This window comes from Mesoplodon mirus (genome assembly GCF_964341445.2).
Source record: "Mesoplodon mirus genome assembly, chromosome: 18".
NCBI lineage: Eukaryota > Metazoa > Chordata > Mammalia > Artiodactyla > Ziphiidae > Mesoplodon > Mesoplodon mirus.
The window spans coordinates 12,776,672-12,799,251 of record NC_138994.1 but is presented as its reverse complement, the minus strand read 5'-3'; the positions used below and the strand labels follow the sequence as shown (position 1 = coordinate 12,799,251).

Sequence of the window (22,580 nt, the reverse complement as noted above, 5' to 3'; positions counted from 1 at the left end):
TATCAAGTCATCTGCATATAATGACAATTTTACCTCTTCCCTATCAATTTGGATACCTTTTCTTTTTCTTGTCCGACTACAGAGGCTAGGACTTCCAACACCATATTGAACAGAAATGGTGAGAGTTTCCTCCACGTGTTATAATCCGTTGTTCATTTTGAGGCTTCAACTGTCCCAAACTGGGGCAACAGATGACACTTCAAGCTCTCTCTGACGGACTCACGCCCATCAGTGTCCAAGCACTTCTTTCCTTTCAGCCACATGCTCCAGATTCGCCTTCCTTCTTCCGGCCTCGCCCTGGAATCTGGGATCCTCTCGGTGGGGAGTGATGCTAGAAGCCCAGCACCCAAGTGGGTGCTGGGTCGTCACTAGTGCTTTCTGTGAGTGTGGCATTTACACCTGTCAACCTGGCCCTTCGCTGCTCTGCGGATCCGTCAGCCTGTCCCTGGGAGGAGAGCTCTGCTGGACTGTGACTGGAATCTCCTGAGCCCTCTGAGCAGCTCTGGGAGACATCTTGCCGAGCCTTCCTCTCCATGAACAGAACATCTCCACTTGCTTGAGTCCTCATCAGCGTTCTCCAATGAAGTTTATTGGTTTTTTTGTTTGTTTGTTTTTTGTGGTACGCAGGCCTCTCACTGTTGTGGCCTCTCCTGTTGCGGACCACAGGCTCCGGACGCGCAGGCTCAGCAGCCATGGCTCACGGGCCCAGCTGCTCCGCGGCATGTGGGATCTTCCCGGACTGGGGCACGAGCCCATGTCCCCTGCATCGGCAGGCGGACTCTCAACCACTGCGCCACCAGGGAAGCCCCTCCAATGAAGTTTAAAATTTTTCTGCATGCAGGTCACACCTGGCTTAGGATTTATTCCTCTATACTTACAGTATTTAAATTAAGAATGAAACTTTGGCCTCTGGACTCCTCTGGGGCCAGCAGCCACCTGACCAGGGATCTGGGCTCCGCTACTGCGGGCTCTGTGTCCAACAGCGGCTTGCAGGCAGCTGTTCCAAGGAGCCAGCAGAGCTGCTGTGAGGTACTGCACCTCAAAGTGGGTCACCATGCACCTGGTTCAGCTTCCTATCCACAACCACTGGGGTCACACTTGGCCTCCAAGTGGATGTCTTTGAGCCCCAGAGTCAGCTGCACACAGAGGGCTTCCACAGCTTGAAGGAGGCAGAAGCAGTGGAGTTGACCTTTCAGAAGTCCCCCAAGGGCCTGGAGTCTCTCCAGTTACCAGTCCTGGTGGGTGTTCTGTGCGGGGAGTGAGAAGCACCAGAGGGCAGAATTGAGCCACAGTGGGTGGCGCTTTTCGCGATCACAAGGTTTGAGGAACATAGTGGCAAAAGCAGGGAAAGGGTGGGTAGGGGCACTGCCACCCCTACCACGGCATCCACCCACTTCCCTCTTGCCAGGGGGAGGGGTGAGACAGAGGAACGCCAACCATGCTCCATGCAAGTGCTCGAGGGCGTGGGGGAAATCCCTCCAGAACCTGCATACTTATTGGTCTCCACCCACAAATTTCCAGCTTTTGAAAGTGGCCAGGATAGGGAAGTGTTTTCCTTTCAAAGGCTATGTAATAATAACACTTCCTGTGTCGGCGTGAGAAGACTGAGCACACGACCAAAGCACAAACCACTGCTCTCTGGGAGAGTCTCTCAGGGCTGAGGCAGGGCTTCCCCTCCTCCTGACCCATTCTTGGGACAGGACGCCAGGCTGAGCGCACAGGCAAAGGGGTGGCTGGCGACAGCTGCGGACCTGCTACCAACCCCCCTCCCCGCTGCAGCCAGCACCACTTGCTTTCTGCTCCTTGGGGTCCCACTTTCTCAGGATGCCAACTGCACTAGCTGTGTGCAAGTGACCCATCTTCTGCATTTTAACTTTCTCCTTGATAGAAACGTTCTGTGTGTTTTAGTCTCAGGAAGCGCACTCTCAAGCCCTTGAGCAATCCCAGGCAGAAGGCAGCAGCTCCAGGACTGCACAGCAGGAATATCTTTTGATGTTCTGTTACCAAGGAGAACAATGTTTTGGAGGGCAGAGCCTACTGAATATCACCTCACTTTTCCTGATCAGAGGTGGCTTGTGTGTGTGTCCTCTTGAACCCCTCCACCTTCAATGTTCCACAGGAGACGAGGTTTTAACTGCTGCCCCATGACTTGATCTCCTCCTACTGGAAGGCTGGAAATCAGCCTCAACAGGAAACATGGTGTGGACAGGTCAGGACAGGCAGACCCAGGTGCCGGCGCCAAGAGGAAGGCACGGCTGGGTGAGGGATTCCAGTGCCGGATCTCCAACCCCAGGCATAGACTTGCTTCATTTCCCCGATCCTTCATTAGGGTTCCTGTGTATCCATAAAAAAAGGGTTCAAAGGGTACCTCTGCACCCACCAAGCTGCCAACCGGCCAGATGAAGCAAAGACCAAAATCCTTAAGCTTTAACAGGGGGTTTCTTGCCTCGGCTTCTCGAGACCACAGGCAAGGGCTTCTCTCTAGTGCCTGGTGCCAGCATCCTGCCCGCAGTAGCAACGGTCAGTGTTGCAGCAGGTGAAGGACAAAGGGCTCAGTTCACAGGCTGGGACTCGTGGTGTTGGAATGGGGTGGACGCACTGGAGCACATGGGTTGGGGGGACGTATGTCTGATGCCGGGTTCTGTCACCCCAGCTGCTGCCCTTCTAGTTACTGGAGGCTTCATAGGACTTCACGAGCCACTGATCTGAAAATGAACGCCAGGTAGCCTAGTTGGTGTAAATATAATGTGTTGGTCTTTTTCCATGTTCTTCTGGGGTTTCACTGTTTACAAACTTCCTACTGTATTCAAAGAACAGCCAGACAAAAGGTTGTGCACCAGGCAAAGAATGTGAAACATAAACTTGGGGAGGGCCCCACTCAAAACAGGGGTCCTGAGCCATCCTTTCTTTCGTGCCCCCTTCCCCCATTTCAGACCAAATCTGTCCTAAAACTTGACTCCTACTCTACTCCCTCCTCCACCCCCAACCCCCCAGAAGCCCCCACACCTGTATATTTAGCTTGTGTGGTGTCTCTACAACTCTTAAGTGATTTGTGCAAAAGTGCTGAAGCAGCTAGAAACACTCCATGCCTTGTTCCCAACTCCAAGTCAAGACTGTTCCTTGACATGATTCATGACAAACACACTGCTGTAACTGGATGGATCAAACCTACTTTAATCTCAAATCCCAGGGTAGGGACTTCCCTCGTGGTCCAGTGGTTAAGAATCCGTGCTCCCAATGCAGGGGACCTGGGCTCTATCCCTGGTTAGGGAACTAGATCCCGCATGCCACAACTAAAAGGTCCCACACGCCGCAACTAAATGATCCCGCATGCGGCAATAAGGATCCCACGTGCCACAACTAAGACCCAGAGGAGCCAAATAAATAAATAAAATAAGTATTAAAAAAAAAATCCCTGGGTAGAGAAAAGGGGGGCCTTCTATGTAGAAAGTGAGGTTGGGAGACCAAGCAGGGAAAGATGAATCTCGAAGTCACTCAGGAGCTTTTGTGCAAGTGCAAGAAATTTCTGTCAAAGTGGCCACATGATTGTTCAACAGGAAACAGAAATATAACTCCATGCTCACGGCCAGACACCAAAGCTTGGTCTGAAATGTTGAATTTACGAGGAAGGAGGAGTCTGTCCTCTCCTGTTCCCCTCCCCTTGCTCCCGAACTACAGGAGACTAAGCCCTGGGGCCTGGAGAACAAAGACTCAGTGGCTGACTCTGCCATGCCAGCACTTCCTTTCCCACTCGCCAAGTCCTGTCACACATCTTGGCCCTTTCCCTCCCTTTTCCCTGTCAAATGCAATGAATAAAGACTTACTCATACCGAGGGGAAAAAGAATTACATTTCCTAACTGACCGTTATAGGTGTAATGAAAGGAACTGATTTTATCCTTTGATCTTAAGCTATCTGGCTCAATGCTCTAACTTGTCTTGTGGGTTTCCTATGTAGGAAGTTAAATCACGCACAAATAAGTTTTATTTCTTCCTTCTCCATCCTTTAAATTTAAAAAAATTTTAAAATTTCTCCCTTCTGTGCTAGCTGAGACACCCCATGACACACTGGAGAGGAACGGTAATGGCGAGGCTGAAGATGGCGTGGATCCAACAGGAGCTCTGAGGCTGTGCAGGCAGGAAGGTAAATGTGTCACACCCCCTGGGAACACATCCCTGTGGCCCGGGTGCCACCCTGCAGACCGAGCACCTGCCTGCTTCATGGAAAGCAATTCCACTAACAGGCTTTGCACCAGACGTGGTGAGGGAGTCACTGAGGCACCATCCTTAAGAGCAAAACACTAGAAGCCAGCCAGGGCTCTTCAACACAGGGAGGACTGTTTATGGAGACACAAGAGTCTATAAACAACAATGAAACCCATCAAACCACAACTGTGTCAAACATGGAAGAACCTCAGGAACACAGTGGATCAAAAAAGAAAGTCGTAAACACACACGGCAAGACTGTATTACTCATATTCAAAAGCGTATGAACTGGGACGACACGGGGCGCGGACCTGCCACTCGTCTGCTCTGACGGTCTATTTCACCGGCAGCACCTTCCTTCTTACTGGCAACACCAACGCCCCTCATCACCCTAAGGTAAGACACAACAGAAGCAGGGTCCTCCTATTCTCAGTTCTCTGGCCAGAAGAGGATGCTGTGTAGCCTGCTTCATCCTAAGCAGACTGTCTGTAAACTAAGTGCTGAGGCCCCAGGCAGAAATCAGCTCAAAAGCCATTCACAAGAATAATCCCGCCGCCTGTGCAGAGACTGCTGCTCTGTAACCTCAGACACCTGATGCAGTGAGACCAGGAAGCTAAAAATGCACCTGTGCCGCCAGAGTGCTGCTCCTGGGGCTGGGGAAGGACATGCGAGGCTGTAGGTCAGACACACAGCCACCAGAGTGCTGCCCTGTGCCCAGGCGAGCAGTCATGCCAGGGACACCCAGCTGCCCCTGCCCACATGCCCTTAATATGGGAAATGGGTCACTTGGACTCTTATGAGCAGCTCTGAACACTTGATACTTTTTCCCTCATCGAGTCCAAAGATACCAAAACATATGCTTGGGGGTGAAAAATGAGGGAGAGTGCTAGCTAAATGCTTTCCATTTGATTTGCGGGAAGTTTCAATATAAATATGGGAACTCAGTATGAACACAAATACAATTTTTCATGAAGCGTTTGGCAATTCAACCTTAAAACAATTGTAAATACAACGGCCAAATGTTTCTGGACAACGTCATTAGATTTTTTTTTTTTTTTTTTTTTTTTTGCGGTACGCGGGCCTCTCACTGCTGTGGCCTCTCCCGTTGCGGAGCACAGGCTCCGGACGCGCAGGCTCAGCAGCCATGGCTCATGGGCCTAGCTGCTCCGTGGTATGTGGGATCTTCCCGGACCGGGGCACGAACCCGTGTCCCCTGCATCGGCAGGCAGACCCTCAACCACTGCGCCAGGGAAGCCCCGTCATTAGATTTTTAAAAACCAATTTCTTGCAGGATGACGAGGAATCAAAACTTTAAAAACAAACTAGGCGGGACTTCCCTGGTGGTCCAGTGGCTAAGACTCTGTGTTCCCAATGCAGGGGGCCTGGGTCTGATCCCTGGTCAGGGAACTAGATCCCACACACCACAACTAAAGACCTCACATACCGAAACTAAAAGATCTCACGTACTGCAACAAAGATCCCACCTGCCGCAACTAAAACTCGGCGCAACCAAATAATAAATAAATATTAAAAATAAATAAATAAAAACAAACTAGGCAAGGGCATGCGGAGACAGGCTTTGGGCAGCTGCAGAGAGGGCGACCTGGGGTGGGCACACAGGTGCTGAGGGCCGTCCTGCTCCCTCTTTCAAGAAGGTGGGAGTCCTGGGGGTTCACTTTAGTATTCTTTTTTTTTTTTTTTTTTTCACTTTAGTATTCTTGATAGCCACGAGCTACATATGTTCTTACGTACTGTAAAACATTTCATAGCAAAAAGACCGTGATTGTCTGAAATACACTGCGGGAACCGGACAGGCACATGAGATGACAGAGAGTGAACTCGGGTGAAGCTGCCTGTTTCTACTCACTGGTGGCACCACAGCCACGCTGCTGGTGGCATCCACCCACCCTCAGCGCAGAGCTCCCACCCTCACCCTTGGCCTAGATTCTCTGATACAAAGGGCCCACACTCCTGTCCCACACCCGCCAAGAACCTTGACCAGAAGCAGCTGTGAACTAAACAAAGGCTCTCCACTTGGAGTTTCCCGGAGGAGGACATGGTCTAAAGACATTTTGTGGGGTTATCAGGATGGGGAAGCACAGCCATAGCCTTAGCCTTAGCCTCTAGGTTCTGCCCGGCAGTCCACTCTGTTTTGATAAAAACTTGGTGTCCACCCATGTCCTTCACTAACGTAATTAACTTAAAATTATTTCTGTTATTTCAGGTTTTTTTATCTATTGCTCCAATTAGACCTGGGGCACTTTCTTCTTTTTTTAAAAGAAAAAAATTTTTTAATTAATTAATTTATTTATTTATTTTTGGCTGTGTTGGGTCTTCGTTGCTGTGCGCGGGCTTCTCATTGCGGTGGCTTCTCTTGTTCCAGAGCACAGGCTCTAGGCACCCGGGCTTCAGGAGCTGTGGCTCGCGGGCTGTGGAGCGCAGGCTCAGTATTTGTGGTACACGGGCTTAGTTGCTCCGCGGCACGTGGGATCTTCCTGGACCAGGGCTCAAACCTGTGTCCCCTGTACGGGCAGGTGGATTCTTAAACACTGCTCCACCAGGGAAGCCCTGGGGCACTTTCGTGATCCTTGACCGCCATGGAGGGCCGCTGTGCAGGAGTGGCCTGGGACCTACAGTGCTCAAGTTCAAATCTGTGTCCTTTGGACACAGCCTGTTTCCTCATTTGTTACACGAGGCTGATGATACCCACTGCACATGACTGTGTGGTGGAGAACGTGCCCACATGTTTAAAAACGCTCTTAACAATACCTGACACTAGCGTGTGTTTCTTGTTTTTATTCAGGTAAAACTGGTATATAACCTATTAGTTTCAAGTGTACGACACAATTCAATCTTTGTATACACTAATAAAAGGTGATCACCACAATAAGTCTGGTTATCAAATGTCACCATACAACTGAACCCCTTCACCCATTTCATCCACCCCCAAAACATGTTTTTGTTTTTAATGCTAACCCCTCCCCTAGGGGACCTGAGTCCCTAGTCAAGCACTGCAAGGCCACCATCACGAGGCAGCACCCCGTGCAACCCTGTACTACGAGCTAGAGAGGGCAAGGCAGGCCCTGGGCTTCGAGCTGTCTCCTACGATGCCGTCAGTATCAACCACCTGCAACGAAGCCCAGAACTTAACATAAAAAGAGCCACGATCAGAGATGCACCCACATGAGATGGATGTAGAAGGCTGGTCAACAGCACAGCTGTGAGGTTTCTGGGCAGAGCTGACCTCTATCTCCTCTGCCGTCCCAGCTTTATCTTGGCTAGGACGAGCTCACAGAACAGCAGCAAGATGGTGCTCTCTGCTCTCCTGGACAGAATCTTGTTTTCTAAAACAGAAATTTACACCCTGATAGTATTCACCAAGTGTGTATCTGAAACAGGAGTAAAACCTGACCTATGCGTGGGGAAGGGCCAGACAGGAGAAGATCTATTTCTGGAATCCCAGTGGGTTTCCAGGATCCTAGAGAAGGGGCATGGGAAGACCAGGAGAGCAAGTGATCCTTTACGTCCTAAAGCAGGGGGTCAAAACAGGAAGCGACGGTGCACCCAAGGGCATTAAGCAGCGTCTGGAGACATTTCTGATCATCTTAACTTGGGGGCAGGGGGCTACTGGCACCTAGGATGCTGCTCCCTGTCCTCCATGCAGAAGACAGCTTCCACAACAAACGGCTATGCTTCTGAGGAGAGACCTTGTTCTAAACCAAACAAACTCCTTTCTGTTGAGTTTTTTTTTCTTTGGCTGCGCCACAGGGCTTGCAGGATCTTAGTTCCCTGACCAGGGACTGAACCCATGCCCCTGGTAGTGAAAGCACAGAGTCCTAACCACTGGACTGCCAGGGAATTCCCTCGGTTGAGTCTTTTAAAAAAATTATTCATTCATTTCTTTTTGGCTGTGTTGGGTCTTCGTTGCTGTGTGCAGGCTTTCTCTAGTTGCGGTGAGCAGGGGCTACTACTCTTCGTTGCAGTACTCAGGCTTCTCGTTGTGGTGGATTCTCTTGTTGCGGAGCATGGGCTCTAGGCACGTGGGCTTCAGTAGTTGTGGCACACGGGCTCAGTAGTTGTAGCTCGCGGGCTCTAGAGTGCAGGCTCAGTAGTTGTGGCGCTCAGGCTTAGTTGCTCCGCAGCGTGTGGGATCTTCCCGGACGAGGGCTCGAACCTGTGTCCCCTGCGTTGGCAGGTGGATTCTTAACCACTGCACCACCAGGGAAGTTCCCCTCTGCTGAGTCTCAATCTACTATACCAGCTCCTCCCTGGGTGTCAGCTCTTCTTCCCTCCATCCCTGGGGACCCAGCTTCCAAGTTCTCAGAGATGCTGCTCCTCAAACACACAAGCTTTTCAGTCAGAAGGTTTCATCCAACCCCCAGCACCAAGCTCCTCCCACCACGAAGGCCATAAACCAAGTCACCTCTTCCTACTCATCACCACCTTAAAAGCTGTGTAGACCATCCCTGATACCTGAGAACCCTGCTGAGGGTCGCCAGAGGACAGACACACTGGCAGGGTCCTCTGCCAACGTCTCCCTGGGCACAGGAGGGGCCAGGGAGTTTCCTATGTGCCATCTGAGAACCCACAGCCTGCTCTGGTCCCATAATGCCCGGGACGAGCGGCACTGGACACCCCCTTCTGCAGTTGTCTCATAGGACTGTCTGTGTTGCTTTAAGATATGTCTGCTGTTAAAGAGACACCCTGTGCTACGTCAACGGAGATATGCTGGTTTCTGGTAGTAAGCAGCACAGATTAAACTGCTTTGTGAGGCAAAGATGTCAAGAAGTCACATCACCAGTCCTCCCTTTCCACCTGACCAAAGGACCAACACACACTCTGAAGACAAGCTTTCTTTTGGCAAGGTGCCAAGAGCCTTCCCCACCCCCACCCCCCCAACTATGAAAGTATCATGGGGGCTTCTGCTTTGAAGGGTATCCAAAAGGAAATAACACAGCTATTCTTCACACACGAAGCCCTGTCCCCAGAGAAAGCTCAAGACATTCAGGGCTGTGCCTGGGCTTCCTGAGCTCCTGGGGGAGCAGCACAGGCACACCCTTCAAAATGCTGCAATGTCTTCAGGACTCTGAGACCCCCAATAAAACCCCCTCCTGCTCCATTAGCCAAACAATCTCAAAGTCCAGAGAATTCTAAAAGGTAGACTCTGAAATCAGGATGGGCACTCTGATATCAGGTACCCTCAGGCCCAAGGGGAGGTTTCACAGAATGGGGACAGTAACTGAGCTAGAAGGGGTCTCACTCAGGAGAGTCTGCAGGGACGACTTGCAGAGCTGCAGGCATGACCAAGGCGGCACAGGAGGACCAGCAGCAAGCTCCAGGTCAGCGTTCATACAAGTCTGCATTCAAAGACACCAGTACGTCATACGAAACTAAGGAAGAGAATATTTATGCAAAAAGCATAAAATGATGTTTCTTTTTGTCGAGTGAGGCCCTCTACAGGCAGTATCTGAAGGAAAGCCACAGGATGGGGTCAAGGGTATGAACACTTCTGCCCCTTTTCCTAATTAACCAGACTGTGATTCATGACATCTGCATTCTCCCTCATCAAACACCACCTTGGTTTTCTTAACAGGTAAAGACCATACCTCCTCCCTGCATCATTTTGTAGATTTTGCTCTCAATATGGAGCTGAGGGTGTTTGGTTTTGACACATTCAAGCTTGATGGCAACTTCTTCTCCTGCAGCGATGTCCGTACCTTGGCAAAGAAAAGAAAATCACAAACGTTAATCATCTGGTGTCTACCACCTCACCCAATGTTACAACATGCTGGAGAAACAATGAGTGCTATCTGAATCTTCCAAGGAGGACCAGGTGATGGATGCACTCCACTTTCTACTACAAGATGGTGTCAGTGGTAGATAACCCCTGTGGGAAAATACCCCTATTTTCACTTTTTAAAACAGGAATATTTGACACGTATAGAAAAGTCTTATTTGGTATTACATCACCCACTTCCATACGGCTCTACTCTGATCACCAGGGGACCGAGAGGGTATGCAGTTCTCTCCATAGGACCCCCATCTGGTCTGAACCTTCTCATCCAGCCTGTTGCTCAGCCCTGTATTCACCCACCCAAAGCCAGACCGTGGGGAGTCCCAGGGCAACACATTCCATGTAGGCCCCATTTCTCTATGCTGCCTTGACAGGTCTCGGGTGTGTGCGAGCCTCTCTCCAGAGGGGTGGCTGGGCTTCCACTGAACTCCCACATGGCCTCAGCCCATCCCAGTCCGTGTGGCCCAGGTACCAAGCCGCATACAGCAGGGCGCTTCTCAAGGGGACTCGGTTCCCACGACACGGCAGGAGCCATCACTCAGCTATCACAGGCCAGGCCAGGCCCAGGGAGGCCCAGCACACCTCTCCCCTCCCAGGGACCAGGACATACTGTGCGTCTCCTATGGACACTGGAACAGGACTGGGCTCTGTTTTCAAAGCCCTAATCACATCTATGCAACGTGTACTTGTCACTCACCTTTTGCTAGTGTGTTTTTTTTTTTTTTTTTTTTTTTTTGCGGTACGCAGGCCTCTTACTGTTGTGGCCTCTCCCGTTGCGGAGCACAGGCTCCGGACACGCAGGCTCAGCGGCCATGGCTCACGGGCCCAGCCGCTCCGCGGCATATGGGATCCTCCCGGACCGGGGCACGAACCCGTGTCCCCTGCATCGGCAGGCGGACTCTCAACCATTGCGCCACCAGGGAAGCCCCGCCTTTTGCTAGTTTTGTGCTAAAACCAGCAATACATCTGCTCACACCTCCTGGTTACCAGATCGTGATTAAAGATTAGAGTTTTAACCTCAAGATGCCGTCCTCTTCTTTACTACAAGATGGACCTGCAAATGTGACAACCACTACCCCTCCAGGCTTCACACACGAATGCTCCTGAGTTCCAATCTGACCCAAAGCTATGCTACAAGCCCTCCCTCAAGGAGCATTCACTGGGGAGAATGGGAAAAGCAGTCTTTAGAAAGCACACACCTAGCTACCCCCTGCTCTCCTCACCAGCTCCTTCTAAGTATAAAGCACTTTAATCCTTCCCAGGACTATGGTTATTCGTGAAGGAATTAACACTGGCTCCAGCAGCCCAGACAGAACCCAGACCCATCCTGCTGGGCAGAGCAATGTTGCCAGTCCCTGGCGACTCAGTTTCCCTCACCATTTGAGTTCAGCAGGGAGACCAGCAGTCTGTTTCATGAGGGAGTTGTGGGATGAATGGGTTACTGGTTACAGAGAATGTTAAGACTCCCGGATAAAAGGCAGAGTAAGGTCAGCAAGCATTAGAACAATGATGACCTGCAGGAGAGCTGTCTGCTGATATTCATGAACCCAGTAACTGCCCAAGAAGGACAGAGAAACTTTCTCCTCTAGTCTGCTCAGACAGCTGCTTGAGATGCGGTTGCTTCTAGCGGGCCTGGATCCAAACCCGGTCACCAATGCTGGGGTTCCATGGGAATAACCACTATCTGATAACTCCCAGTGACCATTCTAAATTTAAGAACTCCATTTACCATTCCACAAACACTCCTGGGCATTCAGAAGAAAGATAGGTAATACATTTTGTTCTTCCTCCCTGAGGCTGGGATAATCTATCTAGCTACAAGAGAAATTACTTCATTGTAAAACGTACTGTGCAAACGAAAAATGAACTCTGAGTTCCTGTGAGGACCTGGCACTCTGAACTGAACTCACCAGCCCATGAGGAACGGATGACTCACCTTACTAGTTACATCAGCAACTCCCCCCACCCCAAAGCAGGAGCAGAGAAGCCTCTGATGGTAGCACTCTTGCTCCTCCAACTATGTCAGCCCTGTCACCTTTGCCAGGAGGCAGGTTCTCAGTGACAACACAGCCTGGGCCCACAGAGGCTACCTACTGAACTAGCACCTTCAAGAAGGCTGAGGACACTTCTGGTTCCACTGTACTGTGGCTGGTAAAGCTAACACCTGAGTCACCCTGCAACACGGACAGTCTTGGGGACAAATGACCACAGGCAACTCTGGAACACAATATGAATTCCAGCTTCTCCCCCCCGGATCACACCAGCAGATGGAGCCAGCCTCCCCCAGGATAACACCAGCAACAGAGCCAACCTTCCCTAAGATCACACCAGCAAAGGAACCCACTTCCCCCAGGATGACACCAGCAACAGAGCCAACTTCCCCTAAGATCACACCTGGAAACACAGACCACTTCTCCTAAGATCACACCAGCAACAGAGCCAAACTCCCCCAGGATCACACCTGGAAACAGAGCCCACCTCCCCCAGGATCACACCTGGAAACAGAGCCCACCTCCCCCAGGATCACACCTGGAAACAGAGCCCACTTCCCCCAGGATCACACCAGCAACAGAGCCAGCCTCCCCCAGGATCACACCTGGAAAGAGAAACAGCCCTCTACAGCATCACAGCTGTGAAGGTTTTGCTGAGTCTGATGACTCAAAGAGGAGAGCCTGGGTTCTTTGCCAAAAGCCTTGAGGGCAGCACACACGCAGGCTGCCTCCTCTGAGAGGTCCTCGACACTGGGTGAAGCAGCAGCGCTTCAAGTTCTGGGTATTCCATGGGAACCAAACGTAAGAGACCACTGAGCAAAACTGAGGTGGTCCACCACTGTAGCCCTGCAGTCCTGTCCCACCTCCCCTGGCTGACAGCAGCCCCTGTGTTCTACTGGCAGTGCTGCTCCAAGTCTTGTCCTCAAACTACCACCAGCCCACAAGGGGACAAATACAGGACAGCGAGGAAGCACCCAGGAGCTCTGATAGCAACATGACATTGCTGCGACATTTTAATCCTATTTTACAGAAGTGCTGATCTGCCACAGAATGGAAATTACAAAACCTGGTCCTTCACAACAGGTAGCTTTTAGAAGTACTTCTAGATGGGTAACAAAAATCTGAAAGATACTATTGAGCTCTGGGTTCCAGATTCAGAGCAAGTCAAAACCAAGTGGCACATCATGTTTACTCAGTGTCTGTTTATAGTGAGGTCTTTTATCACCCAACAACCTCAGTTCTTTTGTGCAGCGCCAGTGCCAGACAGGAGCTCCCCCTCACTAGACGAAGATGTTAGTCTATGTTTAGACACTGATTAATGCTGGTCCTAGGAAAACAAAATTATGCCCCTCAAGTTGAGCAAAGGCAGATGATAAATGAACGTAACCCCAAGACTGACCCTGTCCTGGTACAAAAAGGTAACTCCCATTGATGACTGCCTTATCGACAAAGAAATAGGGAGAGGCCTCTGAACAGCAGGGCAAAGGGCACTCTCGCAGGGCAACCACTGAGAAGGCAGCTGATGCGGTATCTATAAACACTCAAGCCATCACCCTAAAGGACACAGGCACGTGACTATGAAAGCTGCGTACAGGCAACTGCTTTCCTCTCCTGGCCAGCCAGCCACCATTTTGGACCCCCTACTGTGTGCCAGACACCCTGCTAGGTGCCACTGAAGAGAAATGAAAGTCAGCGAGGGGAAAAACATGAAAATCAAAAAAATGAAGAGGTTACTAAGCTTTAGCTCCCCAAAAGCATTTGTGTATGTGATGAAGCCAAACCACACAGTCCACCTGGGTAACAGCTGGACCGATGAGGCCATCCTCCGAAACACTGACAGAGCAACAGGATCAAGTACAAATGCCAACAGCTGGCAGGAAGAAAACCTCCATTCTACCAAACATGAATGGGGGGCAGGGAGGAGGGTCCGAGGTACTGCCACCACCTATAGAAGACAGACATGGGACAAGAACAGAACTCCATGAGAACAGGGGGCTCACGCTGTTTGGGAAGGACTGGAATCACCTGCAGGGCACACTGCCACATGCTCGTGTCAGCACAGCAGGCTGCTGGAAAGGGAGGCCAGCACCGGGCCTTCTTGGTCCATAACGTACTCGGCAAGCTGAAGGACAGCTCTCTCTTCCCCCCGGCTCCAAACGTCCGAAAGCACTAGGAAGTCACAGGTGGAAATCCAAGACCCCAAACCCCACATTTAAACCGAGGTGAAGAAGGAGGAGTTCAGAGCATTCTGACCTGTAGCAAAACGACAGGAGCAGGAGCGACTTTAGCTGCTGTCACACTAGAACACACAGAACATGACGAGTTGTAAGACGAGGACCCAATTCCTCAACTAACGACTAGCTGCCTAACAGAAAAAAACACATGGTACAGAAGACTCCATCCATCCCATGGCCTTTGGATCGGTCATCCGTGACCCTTAACTTCAGTATATAGTGAGCTTCCTCTGACCCACCTTTCCAGTCACATCTCCATCTAACAAGACCACTTCACATTTCCTCAGTGGGGGAGCATGTAGCCTGAAGGGACCACCACGTGGGCCAAGAGTCAACGCCGAATCGGTTGTACCCAACCCCACACAAGTAACTCTAAGTGTACTCCAGTGGGTGGGCCATGTGGGTACTCATAACTAGGGCGCGAGAGCCAGAGTCTATCCATTTTAGGATAAACATGAAGGAGGAAACTGAGGACAGACCCCTCTGGGACCGGTCAGCCCATGTCTGGCTGGATCAAGCACCACGGGTGTGCCTAGCACAAGGTGAGGCCCAAAGGACACAGTTGTGAATAAGCTTTCAGGGTCTCCCACAAAACTCTCAACTTCTTTGTGAATGACTTGGTGACAACGTTCCACGATTTGATTGTCTGAACGCAGCTTCGGAAAGCAGAAAACTGTCTGGCAAGGTTTCAGACCACAGAACAAAAAGGTTCAAAATATCTACTTTTTCATATCTGTGTAAGGGTGGCTAATAGATTGGTTTTTCAGTGCAGCTCCTAGATCCTGAGTTAAAACTTTTGCCAAAATCTATTGTTCTATAAATAAGGCAAACAGCTTGCATTTACCCAGCACTTCGCCTCCCAAAACACGGCTGAAAAGGCAACTGCTGACTACTGGACATAAATATTTAAATAGTAAAATGCAAGTATCTCTAAAGTGTGTTTTTACTCAGCAGGGCAGTAAAGCACATACTGATGTGACAGGATTACACTGTAGGGTAAGGGTACCAAAAGCAGTTATAAACTACCCTAAGTGTGGAATCCTCTTACGCTGTTAGCCCAGGAGGTCGTGCATCCTCTCCAGGTAACAAGAGGCAAGGATGGGGCGGTGAGCACACACACTTGGGACCACCTGAAAGGCATAACCAGAAGCATTACTGACATACAAATCTATTCCTGACCCTCCCTGACAAGTACAACAGCCAAACAGAAACACCAGAGCGGGCTGCGCAAGCAGAGCATGTTCACCCCCAAACTTGCACAATGACAGTCCCTCTGCACATGCATCGCGGGCCAGGCTGGATGTCCCCAAATGCGGGGGTAGGACTAACTTACACACAATTTCTCTGAGAAACGCTTATATTTTTAAAACTTCCAACTTTAAGACTTAAGCCAACCTTTTATCACACACGTGCATGTGCGCATTCTTTCACTGTGAATCTGAAACAATCCAGAACATTCTAATCCCATTTTTTTCCAGTCTACCTGGAGAATTTTCATAGCAAAAGGACAAGCTCATGAGCAGACCTTTGCCACTTTATTTGCCTCTAATTCTCCCAACACCCTAGCGCTGACTTTGTCCCGAATCACCTGAATGTCATTCTCGTTTAAGCCGAGGTACTTAGTACAGAACTTGGATGCGCAACATGTTCTCAACAACCACTCTACTGGCCCCCAGGCGACCCTGCGCGCCACCTGCGGTCCACGGCCCAGACCCCGGGCCAGAGGGGCTGGTCAGCCGGGGCTGCATCGTCGCGAGGAGCGCCGAAGAAGCCTCGGCCAGCCCCGGTTTCTACTCGCGCCCGCAGGACGCGGGGGCCGCACTCGCCGACGGCCCTTTGTCTGCATGGAGGGACACCGGGAGCGGACACAAGGCGGGCGGGCCGAGCGGGTAGCGAGGGCCTAACCGAGGCTCCCGGCCGCTCCCCGAAGGCCGCGAGCGCACGTTAGTCAGGTGCCCTCGAGGGCGCGGGTCGGAAAGGCCGCAAGTTCCTGCCTGGAGAACTGGGAGGCCCGAATCGACGGGGACGCGGCTTACCGCCACGGGCCGGAGGGGATGCCCGGGGCTGGGGTTGAGGGCGCCGGGGGCGGGGTCGCCGGGGAGGGGGCCGGAGCGGAACCGGGGCCGGGGGACGCCAGTTTGGGGCTGCCCATCCGCGGGGAAGGGCGCCTCACCGAGATAGATGTCTCCGAAGGAGCCGCTGCCGATCTTCCGGCCCAACCGGTACCTGTTCCCCACTCTGAGCTCCATGGCGGTGGCGGCGGTGCGACCGATTCACTCCTGCCCTCCCGGCCGCTTCCTGGGTCTGAGCTCGGGGAGGCGGCGCCGCTGCTCCCGCTACTGCGGCTCCGGTTGCCGGCTCCGCCCCCCTCACGGCCCCGCTTTCACCATCGTTTTCCGGCCGCCCCGGCGCCCCCAACGCCTCAATACGGGACGGATGGGACAGTCTGAGCGCCGCCGCCCCTGCTCCGGCCCCTGTTCACCCCGCTTGCCCTCTCCCCGCCGCGGATGGACTCGGATCTCCCGGGCCTAAACCCCCTTCAGCTGCCGGAAGGAGCCACCGCCATCGCGCTGTGACGTCACTTCCCCTAGCAACCCGGTGGGGCGGGGCCGCGCTGACCAAGGGGCGGGGCCGCGATTTCGGCAACTGGTCGGCGGCGGGACCTCACAGCTCTAGAGGCGGGGCTAGGGCGGGGCCGGGGCCTCGGAAGACAGGCTGGGGAGGGGCGGGGCGGGAGGGGCGGGGCCGAGCAGGGCAGGGCAGGGCAGGGCGGGGCGGGGCGGGGCGGGGCAGGTGGGGCTCGGCCCCCGCCCCCCGGCCCCCGCCCCGCAGCCCAGCGTTCTCTTTCATCCTCGCGATCCTCGGACGTCCAGGCCAGGCCAGACCTCATTCTTCTCCTTACCCCCTGTTCCCCGCAGCAGTCCCGGGCCGATAGCCCCCTGCCTGGCCCCCTTCCGCATGCAGGACCCACGTGCTCTCGCAGGGTCTTCGTTTGTTCCCGCAGGTGTCTGGGAAGCCAGCGTCTCCTCGCGACAGGCCTGGGACAAGCACACAGGCAGTGCCCTTTGCTGGAGGGAGAGAGGAGAGAGAGCTTGTCCCTCCAGGCCCCAGACCCGCACATTCGGGACTCTCCGGGAGGGGGCCGTCCTCCCTGCACCGGCGCCTGTGGGAAGTGACACAGGCCAGGCTACAGGGCACACAAGTGTGCACAGGTCTCTTGGGCTGGCCGGGGCCTGCACTGTGCGGTTCCCTTCCCACCCTATGAGGTAAGTCCCAGGCCTACAGCACTCTCAAGCCTAGGACTGAAGGAGGAGCCGTCCTATGGCCTGGTGTCAGACTGAAGGGTGAGGGTGACACTACCACCTTTTAGAGGGTGAGGCCTGCATTGCCTGCCTCTCCAGTTCCATTGCCTGGAGACTGGATCAATGTTTTCATCTAGTCTGCCTTGGGTCTTCAGAGAGGTGCCTGAACCAAGAAGGGATGACTTTCGTGTCGATGCTTCTCTAGGCCTATCTCCCACCCCAGCCAAAAAGAAAGAACCATAAAACAGGCTGTTAATACATATTTTTGGACAGCTAACAAACATACTACTCTGAGCACAGGGGTTACATAGAGGTGTGGGTGAGATAGCTGCCAGGGCCGCCATTCAGGATCATCTTCCCTGGTTGCAGAGAAGGAAAGTGCCTGGTCTCTCCATTCACAAGTCTTCCCTCTCCACCACTCAGCCTCAGTAGTGCAGCCCCTGTTTGAAAATAGTTGGAGGTCAATTTGGGGGAGCGGGCATCAATTCCTGAGCATTACATAGCAGTGCGAAGACAGAAGGAGAGGCTGAAAGGCAAACCGTGATCAGCTGCTAATGAGTGGCGGGCAATTAGGAACACCCCATGTCCATGCACAGTGGTTAGCCTAGTTTCTCAGTCTTAGGGTGTTGGGAAGATTTTTGCCAAACTAGTAAAACTAGCCTTGCTGGCAGAATATACTAAGTGTCCAGTTTCCCCACGAGAGAAAGCCATGAGTGGAGACCGGAAACAAAGGGGCTTGGCACCAGCTCCCTGAAAATACTGGACTGGCGACTTCTCTAGCTGCCCTGGGCTGATCGCTGGTCAGCAGTCCCCTACTGGGGCCTCGATGTCCTTTCTCAGAAAGAAGCTGCAACTCTTGGGGCTACCCCCAGGTCCCAGGGTTCTGCCTGCTTCTTTTTTTTCTCAGAATTGGTCAGGATAATCACATAGTCGTCCCTTGTGTGTGCCTCAGTTTCCCATTTGTGAAGCACCCTTGCAGGGCTAGGGCTTGTACTATGACAGCTGCTTCCCCACTTCTGGCCACCGGAGTGGGAGCCTGGTACACTCTCCAGAACTGCAATCCTCACTGTGCTCATGTTCTGCTCCCTAGCCCTGCTCTTGTGTGACCTTGAGAAGGAGAAAGTCAGTGTCTTAGACCCGCCCTTGGAGCATGGTGTTAGGACCAGGAATAACACGGCCAGAAGGCTGGCATGTGGCATGAAGTCTCGCACATAGGTGAGTGTTCTTTTTGTTGGAAATGGCCTCATTAGTGTCCCAGCTCACATTGACTCCAAGCTGACACCCAGCCTGCGCCTGGCACATAGTAGGCACTCAGTAAACGCTGGCTTCATGGATGACTCACATGGATGAACTCCCAGCTCCTAGCCCAGGCCATTTCCAAGCAGAACTGCCAGGCTCAGACCCCCGCCTTTGCAGCCAGGGTGGGTTTCACCGCCCCCTCCAAGGCTCATGATTCTGCTTCCAGCAGGGACACTGGCTTGTGCCAGCTCCCCCCTCAAAACTCACTCACACTTAGGATGCCCCAGGTGTGTTCCCAACTGGGCTGGGGGCCTATACACCCCTGCCTGGGGTCTTTTTATTTTAATCTGAAACCACAGAAGGTAAGTCTTACCCAAAAGCCTGTGGGGTGGGGGCTGGAGGGCTGGAGGCCTTTCACCGAATCCCGTCCCTACAGGCCCCTCCCCATTGTCTGGACTCCCAGCCGGTCCCTGCTACCTCTTTCCATCCCCTGTGCATTGCTGTCAGGGTCCCACGTCTCTCCACAGACCATCCCCACTCCACCTGGCATCGCGGTTTTAATGCAGTTCCAAATACATGGTCCCCTTTGCTTCAACCCAAACCCCCTCTGACCTCCTGGGCAGGTGAGGAAGCTTTGGAGGGGAGGGGATGCCCAGCCTGTCCTCTGCCCTCATGTGAAAGCAGAGCGCAAAGGAAGCAAGCTGAGACCGTGTGTGTCCTGGTGTGCAGAAGATTCCTGGGCTTGTGCTGTGTGTGACTGTGTGCCTGTGTGAGTGGCTTTATCAAGACAGAGTTCACAAGCCACACAATTCACCCATTTAAAGTGTACAGTTCAATGGGTTTTAGTATATAACAACCATTGTCACAGTCAATTTTACATTCTCATCACCCCAAAAAGAAGCCCGTACCCCACACTTACGCCCAAACGCCCCATGCATGAACGAAGCCCTTGTGCTTTCTGAGGTCAGGCCAGGGCTGGCATCAGGCTGCAGAGTTTTGCATTTTCCTGTCCCCTGAGAGCACACACCTCCCTTCTCCCATCCCGACCTCACCTCAACCCTCCAAGGGTTGTCAGACTCTTTGGGGGAGAGGGATAGATACACACTCCAATCTCCAGAAACAAGAGGCATGTGCATGTGCCCATGTCCTTGGAAGGACACCTGACCTGGGGCTGGGCAGGGGGTGGGAGCTGCTCTGGGTCCCCTGGCTGCAGTCTCTCATGGTGACCCCACACCTCCCAGCCACTTCCTCTGGCTGGCTACTCTGGCTTCCAGTAGTTTCTGCCCCTGAGCTCCCCTGACCTCCCTGCTGTGCCTCCTTCAGCTACTGGCTGGTCCTGGTCACTTGTTCTTTTTCTGCCCCAGGTCACAGGTCACCGGCAAGAGCCAATTAATGGGTCAGGGGCCAGGGTCATTTGCAAATTGTGTCTACCTGTGGCTTCCCCTTGACCAGAGCTTGGGGCAGCCCAGGGTCACCAAGGAGGGGCTTTGTGGCCCAGGCTCACACCCTGGAGGGAAGCTCGCCCCCCGTGACTACCATCCTCAGCTGACTCCCACGTGAGCACCCAGGGGGTGAGTCTCCTCCTTTCTGCTCCTGCTACATGTTGACAAACCATAGGAATGCTAACTTGCATTGTTCCCTTAGAGATCATCAGTACATCCTTGTGAGATGCAGGAACAGGCCCAGAGAGGCTATCCGATTCTAGATTTTCCAGGGCACCCGCAATTTCAAATACTCTATGATTTTAGCAAAAGCCAACAGGGACTTCCCTGGTGGCGCAGTGGTTAAGAAGCCACCTGTCAATGCAGGGGACACGGGTTCAATCCCTGATCCAGGAAGATCCCACATGCCACAGAGCAACTAAGCCCGTGCGCCACAACTACTGAGACTGCACTCTAGAGCCCACAAGCCACAACTACTGAGCCCGCGTGCCTAGAGCCTGTGCTCTGCAACACGAGAAGCCACCGCAATGAGAAGCCTGCGCACCGCAACAAAGAGTAGTAGCCCCTGCTCACCGGAACTAGAGAAGGCCTTGACGCAGCAACAAAGACCCAACACAGCCAAAAAATAAATAAAATTTAAAAATTAAATAAATAAAAAATTAAAAAAACAAAAAAACAAATGTTGATGAAGATGTGGAGAAAAGGGAAGCCCTGTACACTGTTGGTGGGAATGTAAATTGGTGCAGCCACTGTGGAGAACAGTATGGAGGTTTCTCAAAAAGCTAAAAATAGAACTACCATATGACCCAGCAGTTCCACTCCTGGGTATATATTCAAAGAATACAAAAACACATTCAAAAAGATACATGGACCCCAATGTTCATAGCATTATTTACAATTGCCAAGATATGGAAGTAACCTAAGTGTCCATCAACAGATGAATGGACAAAGAAGATGTGGTATATATATATATATATATAATGGAATATTACTCAGCCATAAAAAAATTAAATCTTGCCATTTGCAACAGCATGGATGATTTGGAGAGTATCATGCTAAGTGAAATAAGTCAGACAGAGAAAGACAAATACTCTATGATATCACTAATATGTGGAATCTAAAAGATACAACAAACTAGTGAATACAACAAAAAAGAAACAGACTCACAGAAATAGAGAGTGAACTAGTGGTTACCAGTGTGGGGGGGGAATAAAAATGTAGGGGTAAGGGAGTAAGAAGTAAAAACTATTATGTATAAAATAAGCTATAAGGTTATATTATACAACACAGGGAATATAGGCAATGTTTTATAATAACTACAAACGGAGTATAACTTTAAAAGTTGTGAATCACTATATTTTACACTTGTAAAATATAATATTGTACATCAACTATACTTTGATAAAAAAAAGTTTTACTGCGCTCCCAATGCAGGGAGCACACAGAAAAAATGAGAGGCTTAGACCTCAGTTGTGGATGGAGTCCCAGAGGAGCAAAAGCGACAGGTGGTTAGCGTGACCAGGACCATTGGACAGATATAATAGAACATCTCTAGGAAGATCCTGGGATGTAGGCATGCGAGGCCCAGAGAGCTCCAGGCAGGAGGCCAAGACAGGCCCCGCCCAGGCCCATCCTGATAAATCTAAACCCCAAGGGTAAGGAAGAGATTTTCAAAGCTTCATTGAGAAAGCGGTTGCTGACAAAGGAAAAAGATTCAGACTGACATTGGGCTCCTTGTGTGACCCGAAGCCTGCAGAGGCTGGGGAAAAGCATCTTCGGAGAGCCTAGACTGCTCGCTGGACTCGTGCCAGCACCTGAGTTGGACACGCTGAGCCCAGCCAGGAAGGGGACCAGAGAGGCCTCCTAGTAAACAAGAATGAGACAGAACCCAGTTCTCAGGGCAGAGAAGTAAAGGGACCAGGAGAGCAGTGGTGAGCTGTCTTCCCCCACCTCCTATCTGTGTGTATGCATGTGTACACGCCCACACACAGAGATGTGTACAATGTGCATGCCTGCATGTGTGCACGTGTACATATGTATGTGTGCACTCACATGTGCGTATATGCACACCACATGCACGGATGCACTTGTGAGTTCATGTGCATACATGCATGCATATCTGTGCACAGACACACATGCAGATGTGTGCCCAGAAACACGTGCACATACATGTGGCTTGTGTGCATATACTTGCATGCATGCTGACATGTAGTGAAAAATAGGTAGTGATAATCTCTCTGGAACTGGGGGAAGTAAGTGTTGAATAAAGATCCTTGATATGGATGCTGCCAGGAAGTCTATCAGTAGGCTAGCTCTAAAAGTTCGGAAGTTGGGAGTAGGAAGTCAGGGGATAGAATCCTTCCTGAGGTCTCAT

The 22,580-nt window shown here is 51.8% G+C and overlaps 1 protein-coding gene and 1 long non-coding RNA gene across 5 annotated transcripts in view; one reads left to right on the top strand and one right to left on the bottom strand.

Moving 5' to 3' along the window:
* CSNK1D (casein kinase 1 delta) overlaps window positions 1-16,785 on the bottom strand; it is a 34,663-nt gene extending 17,878 nt beyond the window's left edge. For 2 of the 4 annotated variants that reach the window (XR_014291839.1, XM_082603030.1), the window contains exons 1-2: window positions 16,397-16,785; window positions 9,811-9,921 (exon numbers count right to left, since the gene is read on the bottom strand). Coding sequence is in view for 3 of the 4 variants with exons in the window: in XM_082603030.1 (XP_082459156.1) it covers window positions 9,811-9,921; window positions 16,397-16,472 (187 nt within the window). In the remaining variant the exon portion in view is untranslated. The remainder of the gene's footprint in view (window positions 1-9,810; window positions 9,922-16,396) is intronic. The other 2 variants (XM_082603031.1, XM_082603032.1) reach the window with 1 other exon arrangement.
* Window positions 16,786-17,313: 528 nt separating this feature from the next.
* Window positions 17,314-20,259, top strand: LOC309792993. Its single transcript, XR_014291845.1, has 3 exons — window positions 17,314-17,489; window positions 18,616-18,740; window positions 20,129-20,259. It is a non-coding gene; the product is annotated as an uncharacterized lncRNA (long non-coding RNA).
* Window positions 20,260-22,580: the final 2,321 nt, after the last annotated feature.